This window comes from Aedes aegypti, chromosome 2, assembly GCF_002204515.2.
Source record: "Aedes aegypti strain LVP_AGWG chromosome 2, AaegL5.0 Primary Assembly, whole genome shotgun sequence".
NCBI lineage: Eukaryota > Metazoa > Arthropoda > Insecta > Diptera > Culicidae > Aedes > Aedes aegypti.
The window spans coordinates 262,684,841-262,700,899 of NC_035108.1; the positions used below are offsets into that span (position 1 = coordinate 262,684,841).

At 35.5% G+C, this 16,059-nt stretch overlaps 1 protein-coding gene across 4 annotated transcripts in view; it reads left to right on the plus strand.

Moving 5' to 3' along the window:
• Window positions 1-16,059, plus strand: part of LOC5570907 (phosphoglucomutase-2) — a 300,316-nt gene that overhangs the window by 264,640 nt on the left and 19,617 nt on the right. The window contains exons 1-4 of one of the 4 annotated variants that reach the window (XM_001653334.2): window positions 1,325-1,434; window positions 13,524-13,785; window positions 13,857-14,119; window positions 14,332-14,577. In XM_001653334.2, the coding sequence (XP_001653384.1) occupies window positions 13,705-13,785; window positions 13,857-14,119; window positions 14,332-14,577 (590 nt within the window). In that variant the 5' untranslated portion in view covers window positions 1,325-1,434; window positions 13,524-13,704. Of the gene's footprint in view, window positions 1-1,324; window positions 1,530-1,573; window positions 1,715-13,523; window positions 13,786-13,856; window positions 14,120-14,331; window positions 14,578-16,059 lie in introns of those variants that run through there. The other 3 variants (XM_021844939.1, XM_021844940.1, XM_021844938.1) reach the window with 3 other exon arrangements.

Below are 16,059 nucleotides of genomic sequence, written 5' to 3' on the forward strand. Positions count from 1 at the left end.
CCTTACAACTTTTTCGGAGACTCCAAGCCAATAAAACCATCCAAAAATAAATTGTAATGCTAGCTACCATCAGAGTATCAAATTATTAAATAAGTGTTGATTTATATAGGATGCTACTAAATGTCTCAAAATGCTCAGTGATATATTTTGGCCGAAAACCCTCAGTTTTGGTACTTTTGTAAAACTGTGTATGGTCTCTTCGCATGGAAGTTTTGTTTAATTTTCGTTGTGCCATTGCAGTCGAAGATATAACATAAACTGGTAAGCTCGTTCCATGCTTCTGTTTCAAACGAGTTAAATTTAATGGTTTGCATTATTATCGAGACAGCAAAGGAGATTCTGCGTTTATGTATTTGTTCAACAAACATTGAATAGTCGGTTACTGTCGGAATAAACTTTATTTCTAATTATGTATAATGCTTAAATGCAACATGTCTTATTTTATGTTTATTTTTAATACAAGATTATTCAATACTTCGACACTAGAAGTGTCGACTTTTTCTGTAGAGACTGATTAATGACTTGTTGAATAGATGTGTCATGATGCTAATGTAAAATCTTTCGTCAATGTTATCGGCATACTGTGCGTTCAGTCAAGTTATGAACAGATAGAAAGAATAGTTCTTCAATTGAGGCATTAATATTTACCTAATTATGTTGGGGTATGTGTAACCAGTGAAAATGGAGTGTTTTTTTTTCTGAATGATCCCTGCTTATAATAACGCTCATAAATAAGCGTTTCGTTAACCAAAACGAATCCTGTGAATAAACCCTGTCCCAATTTCCTAACTCCTAGTGTTTTTTCGTGAAAATGCAGAGGATTCAACGGATTCCTTAAAGCAAATAACACGTCAACATTTACACCTCATGTTGATACAACTAATACTAAGTAGTATCCATTGGTTCCTTGTAAAAATATAGCTGTTCTTGCAAAAACTGAGTGAATCATGCTCAACCCCATATTCAAATTTAATATCGTTGAATTGAATAAATCCTGATGCTTGTTTCCTCTATATAACCATTGATTGTTTCCATATCAATGCAGACTATATATGGAGACGCGTGATTACTCAAATCTCCTACATGTGTCCACAGTCATTTTTTCATTAATGCATAACTTTCGCCGTATAGATACCATCTTAATGAAATAATGATATGGAGCATGACAAAGCTTAATTCATAATTTGATATTGTGAAAGTGCCGTTAACTAGTTTTGTCCTAGCAGCTGGCAACCGGGCAGCATAACACCCGGTATACCACTTGTCACTTCACAATCTTTCGTAAACAATTTCACTACGCCACATGTTCTGCGCACGCTCTGTGCAACGCTCAGTTTTTGTCCACAAACGAATTTGATCGATATGTATACTGAATGAAAACAATTTCCAATCAGTCTTCCAAGTGAGCACGGTTTTTGGACGGCTAAAATCAATGTAAGTGCTTTTGTAAGTGTGCTGTGTTCTAATCTAATGCTAAAACGTGAAATGAACTTGAACTTGAGTGTCTCCGCTGTGTGCCATGAAGTGAGGTTTGTTCTAGTTTAAAAAATTGTTTTGGCGATTGAATGTGTCTTTATCTGACCTCCTGACATTGTCTTTCTCGTTTAACTTTTCAATAATGCCGAGGCCAATCACTGCGTATGACTGTTGGTGGTCATTGTGTATTTGCTATTTGTTGTGTTTTTGCTATTGATATCAAATTTCTAGGTATTTGGTTAGTATTATCACTTGTTTCTAGCAAAAATTAAAGATACACAGCAGAAAATTAATTGTAAAATCAGATCGTTTCTGGTGCACACCATTCGCGTCGCGAATACTGCGTAAAATTACATCGAAATTATTGTAAATGCATATATCAAACATATTCAAACAAGAACGATTTGGTATCGGAAATACGTCCAATTCCTGAATTGAAATTATCTATGTGGGTAAAACATATCGTAATAAGGATTTCATCATTTATCAATTATTGTAATTCAGCCCTAGATCATGAGCATCGCAAAAAAAAAAATGTCGCTTTCTCGTACATTCGATGAGGCAGACATTTGATACAAATCATTGGCACAAGAGTCTTATTTCTTAATTATTATCATTTCAAAAACGTTACATTTTTTTTCTGCATTCTGTGGTAAAAAAACACTATCATCCTAATTTAGTAAAACTAAAGTAAGCAGTTACTAGCATGTTGTTATTTATTACATTTTATTTGCCGTAGCGGTTCTTAATTTTTACACGTGAATTGAATTCATCTGTTGATAAGAAAAAAGCAACGCTTCCATTTTTTTTCACTAATCGCATTATTTTTTTAAGATTTTGTTCATGAAACTGGTGCTAGATTAGAAGCTACATCCTATAAAAATCCATTTATTTATATTAAAAATACTCCAGAATTTATAACTCGTAATGTTGTTTTATGTGGAAAGAAAAACAAGTAATTTATGGGAACTTTACCATTTTGTCAAGTGCTCTCTAGCAAAGCAAAATGCAATTTTGAACAAAATATAATGTGAAACATTTTAGATAAAATGTACTAGTTTTACTAGTTATGCTACAACAAAACAAAAACAAAGAGCTTTGTGCTGACCAGACAAGAACTCATTTTTTGAAATTTAAATGTTCAATGAACAAAGTTATTTTATCATATGTTGCATCCAAATTTCCATATGTCATACTAAAGTGCCCATTATTTGCGTATGTTTGTCAATACAGCGTGAAATTTGTCTATTAAATATTTGTCGATCTGACTGAATGTGGCAATAAACCTACACTTTCAATGTTTAACGATAGTTTTTACAGTTATTTCTACATTTCATCTGAAGTGGAAATCAATTGGATGCATAATCTAATTACAGCATACACTGCTCTTCCCCTCTCTATGGAAACAATTGCGCAGCAAACAATTAATGGAGCAGAGATTTTTTATTTGTTTGCATCTCGTTGATTGAATATGAACAAACAGAGACAAGCATGCTGTAGTGCTTTCAAGTTATCAAACATTCAATTTGCTCCATTTTTTTTTTTATTATTTAAGAAATCGATGATGATTCAGCTAACAAAAAAAAAACGATTTTATAAAATAAAAAACATTTCAAAATGTTTTAATTTTCAAGGCGCGTTGAATTGACGATTCAGAGATGGTTTGTTCGACTCCAGATGTGATTTATTTTTTTGCTTTATTTTGGTTCAAAAAAGGCTCATAATCAATCAAAAAAAAAAAAAAAAAAAAAAACGATCAACTGATGGAACATACACTTCGTAGTTGCTACTCCGTGATCAATCAGGATAGTGGTATTTGCACAGAGAACCACTCAGATGGGAGCTTGGGTTTTAGCTTTTTACCATCTTCAATGTGCAATTACACTATCCCTGATATTTCTAGATTGATAACGGCGCCGGCCACGTCCTTATGCCCATCAGGGATAGGAAGGAATGTTAATTAGATAGTCGTTGTTACTAGAAAACCGGAGAATCTCCTGCATTTCCCACAGCTACCTTGGAAGTAGGAGTGTTTTGTTAGTGATGGATGGGGGTATTCGACCGTATGGATACCACTGTGGTAAGCAGTCAAGTCGATTTATTCATTAATGTTTGCGTCATAACGGCGCAGAGAGATAGAGAAAGATAGCTATCTAACGTTACAAAGATTAGAAAGGGACGGGCCTGGGATTGAACCCACGACCTCCTGCTTGAGAAGCAGAAGCGATAGCCATTAGACTACCAACCCCGTCATTTGGCTCAAAAAAGGCTCATAATCTGTCGAAAACACGATACATATTTTTAGTCGGCTCAGAGCACCCGAACAAAAATTCGGCTATAACGAAAGAAGCTTATTTGTTTGTTATGACGCCGAGCCTATGTGCCGGATCTCTGCGGCAAATCGTCATCCAATGCTAGTTTAGTGACGAAGACGATTCTTTTAGTTTCGTCGTCGACTTTTTCCATTTGACGGCGACGATTGTCTACCCTGAAATCATACATCAGTCACAGATTGTAATGGGATGTTTTTTAAGGCAATTGTATTATACAAACCGTAAACATGTAATATAAATTCATAAAAAAAAAACATTGAAATCATAATCATTAATAGAAACATAATTAACTTTTGGTTCTACATCCTCGTAAGCGCTATTATTCTTAAAATGTTCCAGGATTTGAGAGAAATGCTTAACGATCACACCAGTCACATCACTTTATGGTACAAGTTTCTTCCCACCCACCTGTGTGACTTACTTCCCCAGGCACTTTTTCCACTATGGAAAACCTTCGTACTTCTTCACTGAAGGATTTCATTACAATCACGCGCCGTAACAGTTCTATAATTCACGAAATTTTATGAAACTTCCTTAACGCCATAATTGTTCGGTCAAAAGGAATTGTATTCACATGTATGGGCTGAATTTTGATAACGAACAATGAATTTTAAAGAAAATTAATAAATTCCATCATGCTGAAGGAATGGAGGGAGATGCCCCCAGATCTATATATTCTAGTAAAACATTTTATTATAGCGTTGATAACTCAACATTATGACCAATCGCTATATCACAGTGAGCCGTAAGTTGTGAGACGAATCTGGAAACTGATTGCGACAGAAATTCAAATGATACGACGAATTGAGAATACGACAAGATGCATTTTCTTTGCATTATTTCCAAAAAAAATCAAGATTGATCAAAATCTTATTGTGCAATGCTAAAGCCGTTTTGAGAAAGAATTGTTTGGCATCGGTTTGTTTCAGCATCAATCACTGCAATACAGGGAAAATTGCAGTTCTCACTGATCAATGCTTAATACGATGGGTACTAGCACATCACCCTAGTTGTTTTTCAAATAGTAAAAATCTTCTATATTAGCATAGGATAATCGGGGTAAAAAGAAAATCTGAATTAGTATTCGCATGAATGAGACTAAAATAAAATCCAAGAGGCAATATTTTGAAGAGTTTTCTTGGGCTTTCCTAGACAAATGAGATTAGAGATGAGCAAAATGTGTGTGTTTTTTTTTTAATAAATTTCAGTTGTAACACCCGATGGAATTACTGGAAGAATTCCTTGAAAAATCTCTGGAACAATTTTTAATGCATTCTTAAAGAAATTTTAGACTCCTAACGCAGGTAGCTCACCCTTTCGTAATGTTTTCCGATCCGAACTCTAATATAGTTTTTCCATCCTAGGTTTATTGTTTATAATTTAAGGGATTTCAGTACCTTTAAACGGGGTATCTTTGATAATGCAGGTATCTTCGAAAGTGAGGGATCCGCAACAGTTTAGTATGTAGTAAATCACATAATTTGTGTAAATCAGTTATCATGACGAATGCAAAAGTAAAGAATATTAGTATGTCACTTCATATTAGAGCTATTTTCGTTGGGATCGATAACATTTAACACGACTGGAAGGTTAATGTCCCGTCATAGTAGAATATAAATCCAGATTTGAGTCTTAGCGAAAAACATTTTTTACAAATTTCGATCATTTTTGTAATCGAAGTCATAAATTCCCATATACAGGTCGGACTCGATTATCCGGAGTATCGATTTTTTTCACTCCGGATAATCGAATCCTCCGGATAATCGAATCACTAAGAAAAAATTTGAAATCTTTGACAAAAGAACTTAAATATTATCTTTTTTCGTTATTTTATTCATATGATACGGTGGCGTAGCAAAAAACATTTTTTTTTTCTAGGAACTGTAGGGGTCTTTACAAGAAAAAAACAAAATTTGACCAGCATACACAAAAATCCACTTTTTCAAACCCCCTTTTCTTAAATACTTTCTAAACTGCGAATTGTATATTGCAATACCAAAATATCTCAGATTTATGCATAAACATTGAAAAACAAGAACATCAAAAAACGAATTCCGGATAATCGAGTCTAAAATTCCGGATAATCGAATTCCGGATAATCGAGTCCCCGGATAATCGAGTCTCCGGATAATCGAGTCCGACTTGTAATGTTAAATGCATAGAGGTATGCTCCACCCTATATGCTCTATGTAATTGATTCGAGTTTGTACGAAATGTTCTCTTTCGTATACCAAAAACGTTTGATTTTTGTTGAATTCCATATCGAAAAGCGCTTATAAATCGATATAAATTCAGAAATATTATTTTGTGCCAATTCATACAGACTCATAATGGTGTTTGTCATGTATGCCTGACCCTAAAACACTTTTGTAGGTGATTTTTTCTATAAATTCAGTACTTTTATGAACAAAATCTAATGCACGTTCTGCATTAATATTCTCCAATCAAGTTCCAAACAGTAGTTTGGTTGTTGATTTTCTTGTGTTTACATATCCATTATCAAAGTTACCCCAGAACCGAAAATTGACATTCAATTATATGAAAAATTACCGGCCCATTCTTAATGAATCGTTATTCAATCTTTCAGCTGCAATCGATAACTAAGATACTAGTACTAGTTTCAAAAATATAAAACAAAAATCTTTTTTATTGAATGCAGAAATATTCAGATTTTCTTCTATAAATCTGTCAAAGGCTACTCCGTTCTACGGTACCTATCTAGTTCTTATCGGCAACAGTCATTGAATGAAAGATCAACTAGTTAACATTATATTGTAGATAATGAAACAACTTGAACTCCAACTGAGGCTAAACTTGTTACAAGTAATAAAAATGGGTTTAGAATCTCTGATCGTTGAAATTCGTAGTTGTTATTCGGTGAATAAAAATTTCGGATAAAATTATCAAATTTTACACACAAATCCTTTTAATGTGCTGACGATAAGTAATTTATATACAGTCAACCCTGTCGATATTGAAGGGACCATCGCCTCATGGAACAGCAATGCTATGGAAAGCTGTTTGAAGGGACCATCAACATCGACTCATGGAGGTTTAACTGTATTTAGATTAAGTACAGTTAGGTTCGTTGCAAAGTTTTTTTTTGTTCTTAGAAACAGGGTGAGTTCAATTCGCCTGTAAAAATTCACAACTACTACATTGAATGAAATCTCGCGTTCAGTATCATAAGGGCGTAACTGCAGTGATCGATTTCTCTTCATCGATTATCCCTTTAGCTAATTACTTGGCCGGTCTACTGTTCTCGACTGCTATTTTTGACAAACAGCAGAAAGTATTCACCGTACTTCATCGTACTGAACCGTAAAATGTTTCGATTGAATTCTGTGTAATAATGCAAAGAGAAAATCGACGAAGAGAAATCGATCACTGCAGATACGCCTGTGTGATACTCAACGCGAGAAATGTAATATGTTAAAATAAAATCAAAAATTTAGTTTTATCAAATGAGGATGATAGTGTTGTCTAACATAGAAAATCTAGATGTATGAAATAATGTTTTAAATGCTACATATAGCAGAACAAAAAAAAAATGACGAGTTCTTGAAAATATCATAAGAAAAAAACAATAATTTGACGAGAAGTGAAATGTTTGTTCTCTGATTGATTCCTGAAAAAATTGATGGAATTTTTAATAAAATATCTGGACAAGATAAACGTTCAACTATTCATCTTTTTACGACGTTGCGATGATAAAAAACACCATAATATTGAAATATTTTAAATTTAAAGCAAACTGAAATACAAGCTTCGAATTGAAGTACACGGGCACGGGAATATATTAATTATCTGCAAAAATCAGGTCTGTTTAGTTATTCCACATATCATATTAAAAGCACAATAAAATAAAAAATGCAATATTCTCAGAAGACCTATCAAAGCACAATGAAAGTTACAAAATTGACAACACTGCTGTAATGAAATGGATTTTTTTTTTCATGTATTATTCTATAATATGTAATTCTGGGATTACCGATCGAAACAGTTGGAGAAAAACGTTTAAAAATTGCTGTATAACGGTGAATATAAGTATATGTTTTAAAGTATTTTCAATTAAACGACTATGCAGACTAGAATTTATACTTTAGAATTCGATTAAAACTGAAGATTTAACTCCCCATTGTACAAATATAGTCTAAAACAATTTTCAACACGCTTTTTATTTTGCTTTTTTGTTGGGAGTAGAAGGATGTTTGCAAATTTGACCATAAATGGATAAATCGCAAAAAAAACAAATGTCAAAGACTGGCGCAACATTTTCGATGGCTTTAAAGCCATACCTTCAGAAGAATAATAAGAATATCAACATACAATTTGTTCATATCTGTTAGAGATATTTTAGGAAATATGTGCCTTCCAATATTGAAACTTTTATTTCAGTTTTTGAATGAAATCTCCTATTATGTATGATACTTGTCTTTTTTTCGTACGTTTCTTTTCAGCTTTGAAGAACAGTTTTCTATATGTGGTACCTTAACTATTATAGACCTCTCCTAGGACCTTTCACTTCTTGAAGGTTTTGGCTCTGCTATGGATCAATGCCGCTTGAGCCTTTTATTGTTAACCCACCGTCGGTCGCCCTAGTGTACTGAGTACACGCACTTTTCGAAAAGCCGAAAAACACGTTGAAAATCTCTTCAAATTGATCCGGGTGTTGGTCCTATTCCAAGATCTACTCTTCTTTTTGCTTTTACAGAAGAAATTTTCCGAATAAATCAACGAAAAGTATTCGAAAACATCGTGTTTTTAACCTAAGTTTTTACGCGTGTACTCAGTACACCAGTGCGACCGCTCGTGTAACTTTTTTTTACCGGGCCCGTCACACGAGCGGTCACATCGTGTACTGAGTACACGCGGAGCATTTTGATTGTAAATCTAAAACTAGGCAAGATAGTGTATTGATGTCTTCGGCAAATTTCTTAAGTTCAACGGTACCAACTGGTCAGTGGACAAATGAAACTTTGGAAACATCCTCAACCTCCAGTGGCCATCGGATTGTTCCCCGGGGAAACCGATTAATGGGACATTTTGCAATGCAACTTCTCGAACACAAATATCTCAGGATCTAGATTGTTTAGCACGATGGTGTCTTCGGCAAAGTTGTTCAGTAGGTCAAGGACTACCATGTAATAGGCCGCTTGTTTCGGAATTCTGACACCAGTTGGCGCTAGGAGCATGTAATTTTTAAAACGCAGATATCTCAGGATTCCGACTACCTAGAAAGATGCGGTCTTCGACAAAGTTGTTTAGTATTTAGGTCATGCACTAACATAAATATTATAGGCCATCTAACTTGAAATTCTGCTATCAGATGGCACTAGTGAGTACACAATATTTCAATCACGAATATCTCAGGATCCCGATTTTTTAGAAAGATGGTGTTTTCGGCAAAGTTGTTCAGTAGTTCAAGGATGTGATGATGTGATGATCTATTCAATTCGGAATTCATTCACAAGATGGCGCTAGTGAGCATGACATTTTTCGAACACATATATCCCAGGATCCCGATTACCTAGAAAGTTGACGTCTTCAACAAAAGTATTTTTTGTTTATTAAAGACACTTTACACTCAAAGAGTGCATTCGTGTCGGAAATTGTATTTGTTTGTTTCACATATCAACAGCGTCTTACAAATTAAGAACATCTTTTTTTCGATCGTGTATAGTGCACCTTCTACTAAGAATCGGGTTTCTGGTCGCCCTGATTACACGATCTTTTGGCAGTGTTGAGTGGGTGATAGGTCATGTGATAGGCCACCTAACTTGAAATTCTACTACCAGATGGCGCTAGTGAGCATGCTGTATTTTGATCTCGGCAATCTCAGGATAGCGATATTATAGCATGATGGTGTCTTTAGCAAAGCTGTTTAATAGATCAATGACTAAACATGTGATGTGCCGTTTGATTAGAAATTCTTACAGAACACGGTTTATGTATTTTTTTCGGAAGCATATATTTCAGGATCCTGATTAGGAAAATAAAAGATTAGAAAGATGATGTCTTTGTTGAAGTTGTTGATCACGGGCCAACGTGTGAGGGGTAAAATATACTTGAAATTCTTCTACATTCAATTAAAAATGCAGTGGGCGGCTAGATTTTAAATACTTACATCAGGCTACACTAGAGATCCTGATTCAAATTTTTCTAATACAGAATCTCTTCTTCTTCTATCTGGTGTTACGTCCCAACTGGGACAAAGCCTGCTTCTCAGATTAGTGTTCTTTTATGAGCACTTCCACAGTTATTAACTGAGAGCTTTCTTTGCCGATTGACCATTTTTGCATGTGTATAATCGTATGGCAGGTACGAAGATACTCTATGCCCTGGGAATCGAGAAAATTTCCTTTACGAAAAGATCCTCGACCAGCGGGATTCGAACCCACGACCCTCAGCATGGTCATGCTGAATAGCTGCGCGTTTACCGCTACGGCTATGTGGGCCCCAGAATCTCGAGTTCCCGATTATTTCAAAACTTGACGTCTTCGTCAAAGTTATTAAGTAAGCAAAGTGCTGACATGTTATGGGTAATTATATTTGGAATTATGTTATTCGGTGCCAGTGAGCATTTTATTTTTTAAACGTCTATTATGCTGATATTTGGGCTATCAGTGCACGTTTTGTCAAATGTTTAAATATTTCGCTACCAATGAATTAATAGGCAAGCACAACATAAAATGAAAGATATAAGGTTCATTCTATAATTCTAGATTAAAACTTCTTTTTTACATTTAGCCCATTGAACGAACTTCTGATGAATACATTGATTATGTTTGCGTGAAAAGACTTCATAAAACGCACAGAAGTTCTCACATAAAACGCCTATATCTACGCGGTTTACAGGTAGAATCATCTCGGAAATTCTCATGATACGGTGAACCGGATAAATGGAGATCCGTACACACTTACATTATGTCTCCGACCTCAGCGAAACATTTTGCCAAGAACCCAAGAGCTGAGAATTCGGTAGTTTTTAAAATCGAATCTCGGAATATATTCTTCCGAGATATCGGCAAACCGAATTTTTCACAACATAAGTACTGTTCGGTTTTGGTAATATTTGTTTTCGACCCCAATGCAATGGGTTTCCTAAATATGCTATGATATAGCATTAATTATGAACAATGTGTATAACATAATCAATGTTATAGGATGATTTACTATTTCAATATCTAAATAATTTGACTACAAAACTGAGTCACAAAAAGATCGTTTAATTTTGGCATGCTTCGTTTAAAGCAACATAAATAATATTGAATTTTGCTGCACTGGTATATTTGCGTTAATTCTACGAGTGGCGTGAGGTGACAATTGTCGGTGTCGTATAGAGAGGTGACAATTCTCGACTCGAGTGAAGTGACTCTTAATTTGATTTGCACGGTGAGTCACGTCACTCGAGTCGAGAATTGTCACTTCGCTATACGACATCGACAATTGTCACCTCACGCCAGTCGTAGAATAAACCCAATTGTGAAACCTCCATGAGTCAATTTTTCGCTACTCGATATCGACTCATGGAATCATACTAAAATTCAAATTTCATGTTTACTGTTATTACCCCCAACAACAGCTTTCCAAGGTACTGTACACAACGCGATATTACAATGAGTCGATGATCCCTTCAATTATCAGAGCAATCATGAAGCGTTGACTATAATGATAAACCCAGAAAATATGATTATACTAGAGATGCACTGAGAGTATTTTGAATTTATTTATAAACAACACAGGCAGTGACTATAGATCGTTGCACGCCTGACGTGACCTCGAAACTCCATATAAAAAAATGTCAACAATTCTAGCAGTGGATGACAGAGCTGGGGAATTTTTTGTGACCTCACCATGCACTCTTCTATCACATTCGAGGTGATTTGAAAAATGTTGTAGTGTGCGTGCCATCCCGTGAGTCGCCATAATAGACCGAGATAACCGGAGACGTCACTTTCATATCGCTTTGCACTAACACACACCCATCTTCATTTTTGTGTAACAGATTTCTGCCGCCCATTGGACAGGCCTTTTCATGAGACAGGTCCGTGTTTCCATTCGTTTCTATCGGTGGAGGACCGGTGCATTCAAGGGACTGTCATTTCTATTCAAGACTTCAAAGACCTTCCGAATCAGTTGATTCAAAACATCTCGTGAAAAGGCCTATTGCTCGACTGGAACAACGTTTGACAGTTCTTTGATTCCAGTATGCACGCATCTCTATATAAACAAATTCTGTGGATAACCCTACTTTCTGGATAATCTTGAACTTCAAGTAGTATAGTAAAATACCTTAAGATGAATGAAAGATGACAGATTTGACAGATACGCGTCTTTTGAGCTCAATTGTAAGACCGTCTTCAGTGTCGTGTACTCGGAAATCAATTCTATTGAAAAAACGATGTCAAAAATGAATATGAGAACGAATTTTATAAAAATTTCTGGTGCAGCTGATATAGAAAGGAAAACTAAAATAATTCCTAACCAAACACAGTTCAGCCAAGATTTCTTAGGGTTTTTTGTACTAGGAGCCAGGAAGCTGTTAGTTTCGAGAAAAATCCAACATAGTTTGTAAAGAGAACAGAAGACGCCATATTTACAGTCAAACCTCCATGAGTCGATGTTCCATAGCTCGATATCGACTCATGAAACCATACTTGAAACAAAAACAAAAATCATGGTTACTATGCTCCCTTCAATCAGCTTACCAAAAAATATCTGTTCCATGAGTCGATGATTCCATAAATATCGACTGGAAGTTTGACTGTAGTGAAGATTCTGAAGTATTTACTTATGGAATTTTCATGCTGTATAGCGTCGTTTGGTGGGATAATTTCGAAACAAACGGATTATTACAACATACTTTAGCCTTGAATAAAATAAACCTGATAGAGACTCGCGAAGAGGAAAAATATCAACGTCATATGCAGCCTAGATTTTTGCCCTACGGCACCTGAGCCTTCGAAATAAACGAGTACTGTAGGGACAAATTGATGAGAATTGAAAAGAATATGTTATGTTTAGTTTTTCGGTAGTTGTTAAACTTCCACTCGGCTGGTTAGCCGTAAACCACATATCATTATTAGAATAAAACAAGTAAAAAGTTTAATTTTAGGCTTTCATAATTATAATCCAGATTAAACATGTGGTGGTAGGTCGGTCACCCTCCCTGATTAATCAATTTTGCTACAACGTCATTGTCAGCTGATAGACCTGATTCCACTCACTGATTCACTGCTGTCGTGCTTTCTCGCCACGTTCCACTGATAATGCATACTTGCTACCCGTGTATGGGAATGTTGTAAAACAAGATGAGTTCTTTATTTTTATGCAAATAATATTTTAAAATTATTTATTAACACGAGTGTAAAAATTCATTTTATGTTATGGTTATTGTTAAAACTAAATGAATGACATATTTAACTTCACCGTTATGACGACAAATCAAGAACAAGATGTTAACATGAATAGAAGAATTTTCAATATAAAATTTGGTTTTAGAAGTTTCTATTCAGTAATAATAAATACATGATTTAGCTGCATCGTTTAACATCAGTGCCAGCTAATTAGTTTAGAGTTCATACAGATGTTCATAGAATAAATTTAAACAAAATGTAATGGCTAAAACATCATTATTCTCAATTTCGTTTGTCATTCACATGTACGCAGTGGTGAATAATACGCTTTATTTTATTTAATCTTTTCTTCCAGTGAAACGATTCCGCGAACCATCGACAGCTGGGGCAGACAACAACTGTGACAAGATTACCGCAAAGATTTACTCGGCAGTCATCTCGTAGAGTTGAACTCGTCGTGAACTCAAGGCGAGGAGGCAAAGTGGAAGTGGAATATTAAATTTCGGTGAATTACGCAGGCTGTTGTTGAGTTGAAAATGGATGCAAATGGAATTCGCTTCGACTCCGGCTCCAGTGAGCTGAATCAAAGGATATCCGAATGGCTCAACTGGGATAAGGTAAGCGTGCTGCTGTTGGAAATGGTTGGTTAACTTGCATTGAAGCAAAAATACAATATTTTTTCCAACAGAACGAAAACACTCTTAACGAGATCAAATCGCTAGTGAAGAGTTCAGAATGGAAAGCGCTTTCCGCGCGATTATTGAAGCGGCTTGCATTTGGAACGGCCGGTCTCCGTGGGGTGATGCAGGCAGGCTTCAATGCCATGAACGATCTGGTGGTGATTCAATCGGCACAAGGACTTTGCAAGTACATTCTTGAGTGTTATCCGTCGGCATCGGACCGGCAACGTGGTATTGTGCTAGGTTTCGACGGACGACATAACAGCAAGAGGTTGGTTAGACGCACATTGTCTTATTACAGTCAACTCTACATAACTCGATATTGAAGAGATCCTCGAGTTCAACTGCAGTTTAATGATTGATCCAACTTTTACTATGTTTTTTTTTTTTACACGATACCTATTTAGTTAGTTATCGAGTTATGGAGAGTTGACTGTAGCTAAAAATTTGATTATAATCGAGCTTCGAATATTTGTGTTCTAGATTTGCTGAACTGAGTGCGTGCGTATTTCTTACCGAAGGTATTCCGGTGTGGCTATACAGTCGAACAGTAGCAACACCGTTTGTTCCATTTGCTGTAAAGGAGCTGGGATGCCTCGCAGGTATTATGGTTACGGCGTCGCATAATCCGAAAGAGGACAATGGCTACAAGGTGTACTGGACGAACAGTGCTCAGATTATTTCTCCTCATGATAAGAATATCCAGGCTAACATCTTGCAGAATCTGATGTAAGTAATGCGAACTATGATACCTACTTTCGTAATGTAATTCCAATCGAGCATATTAGTGAAATAAGCGAAAAAAATCACACCTTCTTAGTCAAAATCGAATCGCGTTACCAACTACGCCATGAGCGGACAGGAGAACAAAAAACCGAAGATGTCAGATAAACAACTCACTATGCCAATGTTCTAAATCGGTTAATTTGAAAGCTACAGAAAAAAAACTACATTTTGAGCAAAGTTAATTGAATTTAACCCCTCTACTAGCAGCTTTATTTTTATCGTAAACGAATTGGTAATTTGGCTCCGAAGATACTCCGAGATTCGTTGGGTGACCGACGCGTAGCCATAACTTACATATATATCTCTGGCTATAGAATTTTCATTGTATTCGGTTACTACCTCTACTGCCCATACTCGCATTCCCATTTATATACGAAATCCCATATAATATGGGACTGTTATGCGAGTATGGGCAGTCTACGGAACAATGCATTAATAAGAGTATGCTGTAAAAAAATGAAGCAATTTGGCGCAACCGTCTTTGAGCAATAAGCATTTATGTTTCTGGTACAACGCTGGCCAAATAAAGATCTTAAAAACTTCAAAAAACATCATATCGTAATTTTTAGATATCTCCAAGAGTACTCAAGTGATTTGTGGGGTTTTTTCAGAGTAGCTCCGTATCACCCGGCTTTGTATAGTCCACAAGGGACATAGAAATATCTTCAAAACCAGATCACCAATAAACAATATCGACACGGATTTTTAAACTAGAAGGGTTTTTTGAGAACTTGGCGCAAAAATATCGAGAAACAAAATAAAGTAATAATGATTTTAATATTTTTATTGCGGTAAGGGGTTAATGGTCTAGAACTGAACCATGTCTTAAGTCATTTGGCTGCACAGAATGTAACTTAACACTAGACAACACGGACAAGTGTGCTCGCTCTGATGGCACAGCTGAGAATTATTTCTGATAAACAGTTTAATTGGCTGCAACTGGAATCGAACCCACAATCTATGACACGATGGGCTGACGACACTAATCGCACGAAGCCCACCTACAATTTATACAAATAAGAAAGTTGACTATGAATATGTGAATTATTCTGAACAGCACTTAATAAAAGGGCCTATGTAATAAAAACAACATTCAGAAAAGAGTGATTGTTTAAAGTTTCATCTTATAGTTCTAAACTTTCTCGTAAATCTGCATTCTGAACCATAATGCTGAATCGACAAATTAGCAAGAAAATAGATTTTTCTCTGTTCTCGTTGATTTTAGATGCGTGATTGGTTTAGAGAAACTTTTTGAATCAAACTTTCTGCGTTGTTCAGCAAACTTTAAAAAAATGTTTTATGAACAACGCAGAAAGAAACTTTTGATCTTATTCTTCATTTGAGCTAAATAAAATGGTTCTGAAAATTTAAAGTTAGGTAGAATTGAAAAAAGGAGGAAGTAATAATACACATTTTTGTTGTATA